The sequence below is a fragment of the Takifugu flavidus genome, chromosome 3, assembly GCF_003711565.1.
Source record: "Takifugu flavidus isolate HTHZ2018 chromosome 3, ASM371156v2, whole genome shotgun sequence".
In the NCBI taxonomy this organism is placed as follows: domain Eukaryota; kingdom Metazoa; phylum Chordata; class Actinopteri; order Tetraodontiformes; family Tetraodontidae; genus Takifugu; species Takifugu flavidus.
This window is the reverse complement of record NC_079522.1, coordinates 17,897,844-17,910,196: the sequence shown is the minus strand read 5'-3', so window position 1 is coordinate 17,910,196 and position 12,353 is coordinate 17,897,844. Positions and strand designations below refer to the sequence as shown.

At 40.0% G+C, this 12,353-nt stretch overlaps 1 protein-coding gene across 3 annotated transcripts in view; it reads left to right on the top strand.

Annotated features, from left to right (window-relative positions):
- Positions 1 to 12,353, top strand: part of nlgn4xa (neuroligin 4 X-linked a) — a 63,045-nt gene that overhangs the window by 14,225 nt on the left and 36,467 nt on the right. For 2 of the 3 annotated variants that reach the window (XM_057026129.1, XM_057026128.1), the window contains one exon: positions 11,077 to 11,229. In XM_057026129.1, the coding sequence (XP_056882109.1) occupies positions 11,109 to 11,229 (121 nt within the window). In that variant the 5' untranslated portion in view covers positions 11,077 to 11,108. Of the gene's footprint in view, positions 1 to 3,528; positions 3,592 to 11,076; positions 11,230 to 12,353 lie in introns of all 3 variants that reach the window. The other variant, XM_057026127.1, reaches the window with a different exon arrangement.

Genomic DNA, 12,353 nt, shown 5'->3' with positions numbered 1-12,353 from the left:
GGCACGTTTATATGCGGTTTTCAAACAAATCGGTTTTCTTTTCCAACAGCCACCCACACTCTTTGAGACCAATCATCACTTCCTGGTATCTGTAGACTTGTATGTTGTTTTATGTTTCCCTCCAGGTATTTATTGTGCTCTCACAAGCATAAAATTATCGGATTGAGGTTGTTAGTGTGACACAGGGCTACAGACAGTTGATCTTTGTGCAGACATTAACAAGCCTCCCAAAAAGAACGAGATGAATCAGAGGAAATTTAAAACATGCTATAATGGTTTCTGATTCTTCTAAAAATGGGAGAGCACACAATGCCTTTTCTTACAAAATGGCATCCGTTTAAATAGAGCAGCTTTTAGAAAGTGCTTCAATCTTTTAATACTCTTTTCGGTGACTTTTCAGAGCTGACTTTGCCTCAGAACGGCTCTCTTCTCTGCTTCTCCTACACATGTTTGACAGAGTAAAAAAGAATGCGACATGTCGTAGTGGGGAGGCGATGGCTGTGCCATAAAAGAGACGAGTCATTTGATGTCTGTAATCTTCGGAAATGCATCACTTGGCTTTTGTCTTTGATGTTATGAAGGTGTCAGACGTTGATATGGATCAGCACAGAAAGAAATTCACACGCTTTTCCCCTTCCAGTGCCTTCTCCTTCTCTTGATGGACTCACGATCACAACACTCCAACGCTAGTGCCGCTCCCCAAATAAAAGTACTTTAAACACTGTGACGCTTTAAAGGGTCACAGTGTGCGGTGTTAGTCCAGTTGGTTGGATTCTGGCTGCCACGGTCCTCTTATCAGATTCATGCATTTGTGCAATGACAGTTTGAATAAGCCCTCGACCTTCACTGCAGAGAGAAAGCCCTTCCATTTATGGGGGGATTGGGAGACATTAACAGAGCTACTTCAGGGATTTTTTTCACATGCTGGTATATCAACAAGTATTCAATTTCATTGAGGTCATATAATAAATATACAAAAATAGAGGTCAGTGTAGTTTGAATTAGAATAACATGTCTTGGATTTCCATCTCACAAGCAGGTGCTAAGTGCTCGGCCCCAGATTGGTGAGGAACAAGTATTCTAATATCTACCAGCTGATTTGCATGCAAACATAGACAGGGGACATGGCCAGTTGAGCAGTCAGCACAGAAGGGATCCCTCAGCTTAAAGGGGATATCGGTCATCACCCCTAAAGAAATGCAGCAACAGATTTGAATTATGGGTTCTGAAGGAGTCTTATCTTCATCCTCCTTTCCATTTCTGGCATGTTTTACTTGAATCTTTGTCCTCCAGACCAAAGCTTTGTGGAGAGGTTGAAGGAATCAAAGATTTAAATGATATCAGCTATACTTTTCACCAAAGCTTGATCCTTTTTTAATAGTTTCATTACGTCATCCAGCTCTCTGTCGGCTTAAACAGTGCTGAGATTTTTGGATGGAGTTTCTTTCTAAAAGATTCTCGTCACAGGTTTTTAAATTAAAACTTATTAATGAATTCAATCTGATTTTATGTCTCTTTTCCAGTGAGGTAAATGAAAATTAATAAATCCTGAAATTCTGCAATTATCAGTCCCGCATTTGACTGGTTGGGCAGTAAATGATCTATGACAGTGACTCCACCTCTGTCTCTCTCAATAGCTTTTATTTAAGGGGATGTGTCACTGGTTAAATGTGTGCTAATGGCTCCCCAGTGTCCCCCTTTTACTACTCACAGCACAAATTAAAGCTTTGTGTACTGTAAGCGAAGAGTGTTAACGTTTTGACCTCCCTATTGATCTGAAGATTGAAGACCCAAATGAAGATAGATATTAGATGGAGCTCTTCTTCTACTTATTCCTATTGTAATTACTAAAGGCACCATCAGACCATCCTCATATCAGATGCTGATCTGTACACAACCCAGGATGCGACACAAGTGTAAGAGTCGATTGTGTGTGTGTGTGTTTGGGCTACTCGGACATGGCTCTAGTTAGTGCTTGTGGAGCTTGCTCTCTCTCCAATCTGCCATTCTGGCAGCACCACCTGCTCAGACCTGTTCTCCAGCATTTGCTCAACAGCGACTGCTGATACATGATGAAAACAGTCAATAATACCGTTTGATGAATGTAGGATTTAATAGAATATGTAGCAACATGGTCTAAACATTGTTTAGAATTGGTAAAATAAGTAAAAAGCTTCATCTCAGGGTGTGCACATATAATTAAATGATAATCTTTTTTAAAGACTGTATAACAGATAAATGCAAAGAAAGCCTTGTGGACCTTGACTGGTGTGAGCCAGGCCAAACAGATGGTTTCACACAGATGGTCACAGTGGACCCCGTAGTTGCACCCTGCCCTGCTGCCTGGCCCCACTGACCCACACAGTTTCTGTGAAGCAGCTTCTGCATAGTCTTCCTTTACCCAGCAGGATGGTCCCACAGATGAGTCTGGTAATACTCATGGGGTCTCCCTTTTAAATGGAAGTTTCTTTCTTGCCACCTCTGCTTATTTGCGGATCAGACTGGGTTTTTGTAAAGTGCCTAGAGATCATAACAGACACTATAAATAAAGATAAACTGAACTGGAGACAATTGGGCACACTGAAAAAAAATTGGCGAAGCTTGTGGCACATCAAAGGAATGATATACTGGTTCAGCCTGCAGGTCTGAGTGTTGCCAGGTCATGGAGGTATGGTCCAAACTGTTGGAATGTCTTCCAAACTGCAATTACAGTGTAGAAACAGCATTTGAAAAACTTCACTGTGGTATTTATTGATCTGTGTTTCCATTGTGAAAAGTTGGAGGAGTACCAAAATAATCCTACCCACTTTTCACTTTCTTTTGGAATCACACAATTGTGGTATTTACACTGAGGAAGAAGCATCACCAGCATCTGTAATCAGAAATGGGACTGTGGGTGTAACAAAATGAACCAACATCTGTCTACTGTGGCAAGTTTAGGAAGACAAATATGCAGAAGCAACAGTATGTAACTACATATAAAAACAGAAATGACTCATTAGTCAGTCTAAACATTTAAAGCTTAATTGCTTCAGCATTTTGATTGATCTCTTGTAAGAAATTGACTATAATATACAATGACATGCTTTTAGAGTTTCTCATATATCATACTAATCGCTGTGTTTTGTAACGTTTATAGCAGAAGGATATTGATACTGATGTGGATCATCGATACAGATGCTAGCGTGTTGCTACATCTTTCCTGGTGCCAAAGCAAAACTGTGGGGGGTGCGGGGGCTGTGGGTTTGGGAAGGCCTACAAAGCCACAATGTGCAGCATGAAAAAAAACTTTTTTTGGTTTGCCCTCAGTTTGAAAAGGGAGAGTTTGAAGACAGGTTGTAAGAAATCTTCATAACCATTATTTGTTGTGTGGCTGGTTCACTAGCTGCAGGGTAGCATGGCTACTGTTGGAGCGTTTGCCATCCAGTACCCACCTGATGTAACTGTTCCTCCTTCTCACGCCAGACCTTTAATCAAAATACACTGTTTAAATTTCTCCCCTTATTCTACTTTTTTCCTCAACACCAGGAGGCCACACAAACAAGGCACAAGGCGCCGATTTCAACAATAGTGATGGTGACAGTGACGAAGGTATTTTTTAAAAACATTTTTTGGTCTATAAGATAAAAAGCCTGAGATTTTTGCATGACTATAAAGCTCTTCAGCCAGTTTTATTTGACCTGCCCCTCTGTTTTTTTTATCCTCATAAACCTTTTTTCTTTTGGAGTCACACACAGTTTTGTCAGGCGGCGGTGTCTAAACAGGAAGGAGATCCCCCTAAAACTTTTTTTCAAATCCAATTTCAGCTCTGCATGCCGTTTGCTCCTCTGGTGAATTACAATTGTAAAACAATCACAACCCTCTTCTTCTTCTTCATTTGCTTTTTTTCCCCTCCTTTTGCTCGGTGAAGCATGAACACTAACCCGTGTTGTTTTGACAAGGGAAATTTGTTCATCAGTGGCACTGGGAACAACTGCCACATTTTTTCCCATCCCTGCATGATAGAAATCTTACTGATGCCATCTTTAAAACTCCTGTTGGGAGATCAGTGGGGGCTGACAGATGACTGCGAAAAAGAAATGGGAGATTTTTAAGGGTGCCATTTGTTTTCTTGTGGGCAGCTGTCCAGTGAAAGCTGTGACGTACAGTATCATCGGATGGTTTAATGGCTGTCACTCTATAGAAGTTGGTTTTTGACATGATCTGCACTGAGAACTCTTCAGCATGTTTTGAGACAACTTGTAAAGAAAAAACAATAATAAAATAAAATCTGTATCCAATATAAAAGAACTGATGTGTGTGGGTCCCGTCTGCCTCAAATCTGTTCAAGATGGACCAAAAATGGGTAATTAAGGTTACATTAAATAGATTTTATATTAATACATCCTTGCAACATTTTATTTTCTCAGTTGCTCTGTCTTAATCCTGCCCTTATTTATCACTACTCTGATGTGTCTTAATTAAAGTAATTTTAATGTGCTGCCTTTTTTTCACGAATAATTTAAAATTTTGGACTATTGCCTTTGTGTTTGAGCCAGCACTATTTTGTGTCAAAAAGACTACCTTCTAAGTGCTGCTGGGACAAGTATGGCCTATTATTGCCCTATTTGTTCATAATTGTCAAATCAGAGAAGGGAATTTTCGCCATTCTTTTGGGCTGCAGAAGAAGGATGGTGTTCAACTATCAGCCTCATATGAACATGTGATGCAAACATCAGGTAAATGGCCCAAAGCACATATCTGAAAGGTACTGAATGGAGGGTTTCCAAGCAAAACCATGTGATTAGCTCTAAAAATCTGTCTCAACCAGGCAGGATGAGGATAAGAAAGTTCAGAAGCTCAGTTCAGAGAGGCTTCACTGTTGATTTTTAGAGAAATAATAACGGTATCCTCATGTTGTACCCTGTTTTTGTTTTGTTTTGTTTTTTTCATTTACTGTTGCTATGTGTTATTTGGTAAACCCAGTTGCCATTTCATGCTATTTGGAGCACGACCAGTCAGTGCTTGTCAACAAGCTGACGGAAACAATATAGAAACAAAAATTTTGTCGGTTTTGTGAGAAAACTGGAGAAAGTAACCCTAAACCTAACTAAAAATGTCTCAACTTTGGAACATGGCAAGTATGAAGCAGGTTTGCTCAGTCATACACATGGGTTTAGAGTTCTCTTGCAGATATCTAGGTATTAACCATATGACAAATAGAGCATCTGGTTATTCAGTTGTCTTTGACAGTGATTATATAGTCTATGTATAGTATGTCTATGTGTAGTATATGTTTACTATGAAAAATAGTTTGTGTTTTACTTTGAAAATTGACCCAAATCACCAATGATAAAGCTTGCAAAACATTAAAACTAAAGAAAATGATTTTTTTTTTATGAGATAAAAATGCTATGCATTACTTTCAGATTATTGCACCGAGAAATTTCCTAGATGCCAACCCTGCTGGCGGAAACAAAATCATCAGATTGAATAGCCATGGATTAACTTCCATAGTAGAGCTTTTTCATGGCACGAGTTCAAGATTAGAGAAGAGGAGCAATATCTGAAATACACTGCCTGGCTAAACAAAACCCAAACACCATCAAACAATAGGTCACGCACTCTAATATTTTGTTGGATCGCCTTTAGCTTTGATTACGTCACACACTCGCTGTGGCATTGTTTCAATAAGCTTCTGCAATGTCATAAGATTTATTTCCGTCCAGTGTTGCATTACTCTCTCACCATGATCTGGTAGAGATGATGGGAGAGTCAGACCACTGAATGAAGCTTTCTCAAAAACATCTCCAAGATTCTCAATGAGGTTATAAGGTCTGGACTCTGTGGGGGCCAATCCATGTGTGAAAAGCATCTCTCAGGCTGAACCACTCTTTCACAGTTTGACCCTGATGCATCCTGGTATTATCATCTTGGAAATTATCCGTGACATCAGGGAAGAAAAAATCTATTGATGGAATAACCTGATCATTCAGTATATTCATGCGTTCAACTGACCTCGATCTTTAATGTTGCTGAACTTGGACCAGAGCAACTGCAGCCACCCCAGATCAGAGCACTGCCCCCCAGGCTGGTGCAGTAGGCAATATGCATGATGGGTGCATCACTTCATCTGTCGTTGTTCTTGCCCTATTGCCCCATCACTCTGGAACAGGGTAAATCTGGACTCATCAGACCAAATGACATAACATAGCCTTAACATAGCAACAGCTTTTCCATGACTCCAGGATGTGTCTTTCAACATGGTTGTTTAAAAAACCCATGACATAAGTTGGAGTTAAATAACTTATTGCCAGCTGAAAGATGATCGCCCATGCAGTAATTATCCAATAGGAGGCTCTTACCTATTGGTTATTGGTTACACACGTAACAATAATTGGGCTGTTTTTGTCCCAATTTTTGCCAATATTTGTGGAGGCCTCTAACATGAAGATAAAAGAATTGCTTTAGATTGAAAAAAATGATCATTTTGTGGGAACCCCACTTTCATTAAATGCCGTTGGTGACTTTTTTTGGTTGGAAAAGAAAAATCCTAAAATAGCTCAGCCTCTTCTCAGTTTACATTGCAGTTCTTTTTGTTACATAAAGGGTAAGAACAATAGTCCCAATATGTAATAAGAATCTTTGTCCTTGAAATAATGATGAGCATCTACTGTATGATAACATCATGTTTGGATACATCACATCAGTTTATAAAGGCAACTTTATTAACTTTTCATCTGTAATATTGTACCCAAACTTTTAATATGAGTCCTAAACCCTATCCCACATACAACCTATGTAGAAAAACTAGCAGCGTCAGCTTTTGTTGCTCTATGAAGATTTATAAAAGTCCGAATAAAGAGTGTTCGTGCCCAAACCTTGGCCTGCCTGCTGTTGTCAGGAGAGTACACACGATCGATGCACTCGCAATGTTTGAACGTCCGCAGTGGCAATGAATTACTCCCTTGGATTCCCTGTGGTTCCACCCACATGTGCTGCAGAGAAAGCTTGCAGCTCTGCAGACAATCTCTCTGTTAAACCCCCACAACACTTCTTTAGGAAGTTTGCTCCTGACTGGTAATAGGCTCACCCTTTGAATACCACTCAAACACAAGTTAATCACTTTTGTAATTATTGTGTTGTTTCTAGTTAGACACAAATAAGTTGCATTGTTGAAATGTTTTTATTTATTTTTTTATTACATACTAATAAATGGCAATGGAAAACAAACACTCATTCTTAAATATGTATTTACCCTTAAAAAAATAAATATATTTTTATAATATCTTGAGTAAATATGTGGTTGGGCTGACCTGCAAAATACAGAATAAAACATATCAGAACATATATGATCACTACAAAAATCAAATAAATTATCAAGAGTTCATGTGTAAGCACTTGGAAAGTAGAAGTTCAGTCAAATTTAATATCATAAAGATACAAATAATACACTTATAAACTGATAATGAACCTTTCACCTAATAACAAGAACATTTACAATAATGAAAGCATCACTTGTGCAAACAAAGAAAGTAAATACAGCAAACAAGGCTGGAATTACAGTACATTTAACAAAAAAGAAGTCAGTATAGGTGGGTGTTCAGTCAAAAGTGCCCTTCAACACAACAGAACCGTCAGTCTGCAACGTTTGAATCTAAGTCTGTCACTGAGTATGAGTACGTTTTCTAAAATTCTTTAATAAGATGACTGCAAATGCACCCCGAACACAGTTCATCAGTACGTTTTACTATATTCTCCATTTTTTATAAAGTGAGTGAGTTGTTCGTGCGATGGCGGGTTAAGCATGATGTGATACTAAGCGCAGTTCATACTGAAAGAACCCTATCAATAATTTGACTCACTCCATGGGGGTTTTGCAAAGGAAGTAGCGTGCTACTCTTGATGAGCAGTAGGGCAGCATTGGTTGAGATAGTGAGGGGGCATCCATTAAATGCCATCTGTATTGAACCTGCAGGAATTGCTGAAAGCAATGGAAAATTCAAATATTTCCCCCCCCTAGAGCCAGACCACCCTCCCACTCTTCCATCCTCCCCATGAAACACCACCCACCCCTTTCACCCTTATAAAGATGAGTAATGTGTGCAAGACTGCACAGCCGGTAGAGGAATACATTATCCTCCCAGGCCAGGTGGCAGTGATGAATGTCTGGGACAAATTCACTGCACAGTCACCCAGGAAGCTCTTCAGGGTAGAGAGAGCACAGATAGAAAAAGAGAGAGGGAGAGAGAGAGGTGGGGGAGGGGCACTCAGAGCACTTTGAATTCTCAGTTTTAAGTGCACTCGGTGCTGACGGCACCCAGAGGCCACCCGATCTTTCCCCAGCCAGAAAACATACCTCTTAGACTGCCACGGCCATCTGTCTGCTGCAGCTAGACTGGATCCCCGCCAGTAATGGTGCGTTCAGTGTAGTAAGATGCAAATGATGTCCTGTCACAGAACCAACATTCTTTTGATTAAACTTAGGTCAAGCTTTGATTTTAAAGCTATAAACATGAATGTGTGTGCCCCCCCTGTGTTAAATGGGGTCAAAGTCACGCAAACACACACCTTGCACTACTATCTTTTTGAGGACTTTTATAGAAATAATACATTCCCCCATCCCTGTACCCTAACCCAGACCATCCCAACTAGCCCCCTAATTCCTGTTAAAGGGGAGTTTTTCCTTGCCACTGTTGCTTGTCTGGGGTCAGGCCCTGGGATTCTGGAAAGCGCCTTGAAACAATTTTGATTGTATAAGACGCTATATAAATAAAGATTGATTGATTGATAATCTAAACCCAATTCCATCCTCAACCCAAACCATGCACTTCCCAAATATGTCCTCACTTTACTGGTAGAGTGCATATTTTGGTACTCAAAATGTTGCGAGTATGAGAACACACAAACATACAGACAAACATGTGTATAATGGAAATAATATAACTTAATGCAAATAAAAATACATATTAACATTAAAAAGTGTCCATATCTGAAACTAAATTTATTTTAAGTGTAAATACAACTCAAACATTCAGTCAATCTGCTTGTTTGTGTAAAGGAGAGTCAGGCCAACAGATTTGTCTGAAGCCTGCTTCAAGAAGCCATGCATGCATCAGTTGTGCACTATGACAACTTAATAGCACCACTCTTCTGTTATTGTCACCCACCACCCACGCGGTTCCACTGCACATCTCTTAATGTGAAAGTGGATGACGGGCAGATACTGTGACGCACTATCCTGACTACGTCACTAGTCACATGCGTGCTTTTGTTGCTGTGAATCGGACTGGGGTGATCCAGGATCTCATCCAGATTTGGGCTTTCTTGGCCTCAGATTAGAGTCCGGAAGGTGATTGTAGACACATTAGCAACACTGAGTCCTCCCTCTAAGAGATTAATAACTTGTCACTGCCATTTGCATTCCATACTCTATTCTCTGCTCTGCTCTTTTCTTATGTGTAGGTGGAGACTGACACACACTTCCTGTGCTGCCTGGAAGGGCACTTTACCCTCCCTGTATGCTTCTCCATGTAAAGGACATGCAGTACCATGTCTGGTCATAACACAGTTGCATAGAACTCGCATCCATTAAAATGGTGTTTTAGACCTTTTAGGTCTTCCTGTTAAAGGGGAGTTTTTCCTTGCCACTGTTGCTTGTCTGGGGTCAGGCCCTGGGATTCTGGAAAGCGCCTTGAAACAATTTTGATTGTAAAAGACGCTATATAAATAAAGATTGATTTGATTTGATATGCTGTCAAGTGTTGCACATAGCATTACGTCCTATGTAATTTAGGATTGTGTAGCATCACAATGGTGTCTTACAATGTTGCGATGTCACCCAGCTTAACTAAAACACCGAACCGAAAGTGAGTCGACCTGATGTGAAAATGGAATCTAGAAAATAGGAGAAGCCTCACGCTGATAAATTATACAAAATCTGGTGATAGCCTTTTTCCCTATGCCAGTCTGTATCAAATACATAGGTCTAGCTCTCTCATTAGAATAGGCCTACATGAAAAACCCGAAGCGAGGCCATTAACTTTAAATATCTCTTGCCCACAGCCCACTGATGGGTCGTCTTTGCTCTCAGTATGATATTTTCCCCAGCAGATGCTCTCATCCTGGGTGACATTTGAGAGACATCCAGACAGCCTGGCTTGCAGGGCCTGCCATAATGGCTCCTTTCAAATTATGCTTACAGTATAGTGCAGGAGATTTGAAATGCTGGGTCATGTGACGACAACGATGCATCCATTTATTTCCCCTGCTGATTTTAATGTAGCAAGAGCCAATTTATTGCGAAAACACACTTGCGTGGAGACTTCCGTTGTCATTCTATCATTGTCCATGAGAAGATAAATGTATTCATCTGTTCTAATAGAAGTGTTTACTGAATATTACACAAAGGACAGTTGGAGGAGACAGATGCAGCTCCATCATGCTCAACAAGTCCTGGCATCTTGCCTTCTTAGCTGTGATACATAACTAGTGTAAAGAAACAACCCAAAATACAGTTGCTGCACAAAAACGGATATTGTTGTTTTTATGACTCACTTTGTCTTTTTAAATAAATTCTGTCAGACTGATGAGTGGCAAAGCGTCTGATGGTTCAACCATCTTCATAAAAGCTACCGGAGTCCCTGGAGATGTGAAGAGTTTGGAAACCTAACTCTTGTGTATATTCAATTCTGGTGGCTGGAATAGTGTTATATTAAGACACTGTGAGTCTCTCTAAGTTCCAACAATGCAAGTATGGGAACTTCTAATCAATGAGAGGTTAAGAGGTCATGTTATCTAGAGTAAGAGGAGAAAGGCCCCTTTACATGTTGACCCAGCTTATGTCTACTTAGTAGCCCAGCTGTAAGACCATACTCAATAGTATTTAGGGGTGGGGAATCTACACAGGCCAAATAAATGGATTTTATGGGTAAATCAGATCTTATTCTGTTTGGGTTTGTGCTTAGGATGATGTGCTTGTGTTGTTGCTTTGGTGCAGTCATATTTGAAACTATTAGCATGTGTTTCAGCAGTGGCACAAATTATTAAGCTAAACTGAATTATTTTCAAAAATCTGCCATCACATATTCTTTGCAGACATCCACGATGAAAACGGGCTAAAGCCAGTCATGGTTTACATCCACGGAGGATCCTACATGGAAGGAACAGGCAACATGATTGACGGCAGCATCCTGGCCAGCTATGGGAACGTCATCGTCATCACCATCAACTACCGGCTCGGAGTTCTGGGTGAGTCCACCAATTCATTAGTCTGGAGGCGGCTAATTAGGTCTGCAGTGAATTATTGATTTTGCGATTGATTTAACGGCTAATTGGGTCCCGTCGTTTCAGCAACTGGCTGCTCTCCGCGTGGATGAGAGCTACTGTGAGCTGACTTTTATGATGGTATTATATTTTACTTTCATTGAGGTTGTCAGTGGGTGTCTTTTTTAAACCCTTGATGTTGGAATGAATTTTCCAAGATATCCAAGATTCTACTGACATCCATAGGGCTGTAAGATCAAACATAATAGTGCTACGCTTTCCCAATCCTAATCTGTTGCTAATGGCAGCGTAGGTGGAAGATTCTGCTTTCTTGTCTTCATTCGAAACACTTTGTACATGTAAATGAAGTCTGTTACATGTGTATTCTTTCCAATTACTTTAATCATTCTGTGCCATCACACATCAAGTCACCTCAACAGTGCACATGATGTGTAAATAGAGCCGCTGTGAGTATCAAAAATACAATGTGATGTGAAATTTCACAGTGGGTGGGACAATAGCGTCAGCATTTTGGGACACTGGAGTCAGTCTGAAGACAAAAAGTTGCGTCGACTCAACGAACATTTCAACTGCTGGAGCAGGGATGTTTGATGTTAGGATAGAGGATGCAAACTATGCTAAAACCTCTGAATTAGTTTGAAAGCAAACCTGTCTCGCAGCCTGCTACGCCTGCGGTGAATGCAAGTTCATTCCCCGGTGACAAATTAATAATAAGAGTTACAGTTGAGAAACATGAGTATTTTAATTTGACACACTCGGTGTACACAGGCAACGATTCAGCAGAGTTGCATTAAATATACTGCTGCTGTGTTTCTAATTAATGAAGCTCCTAAAGAACATGATAAGTCTTGATGTAATCAGCATTTTTCAATGTTATCGTTTTCTTTTCCAAAGTAGACAATGTAGCAGCAGCTCTGGAAGCAGCAGACTGTGACCATCAACCACAATTTGGTGGAAGCTATTAAATATGTTAACAGAAAGGGAAGAAATGTACTTTGAAATACTTTTTTTTTAAAGATTGAAATATTAGAAGCACTTGTAGCTGACTTGTTAAGGAACTTGTGAAATACCGATAAGGACATTTCTCA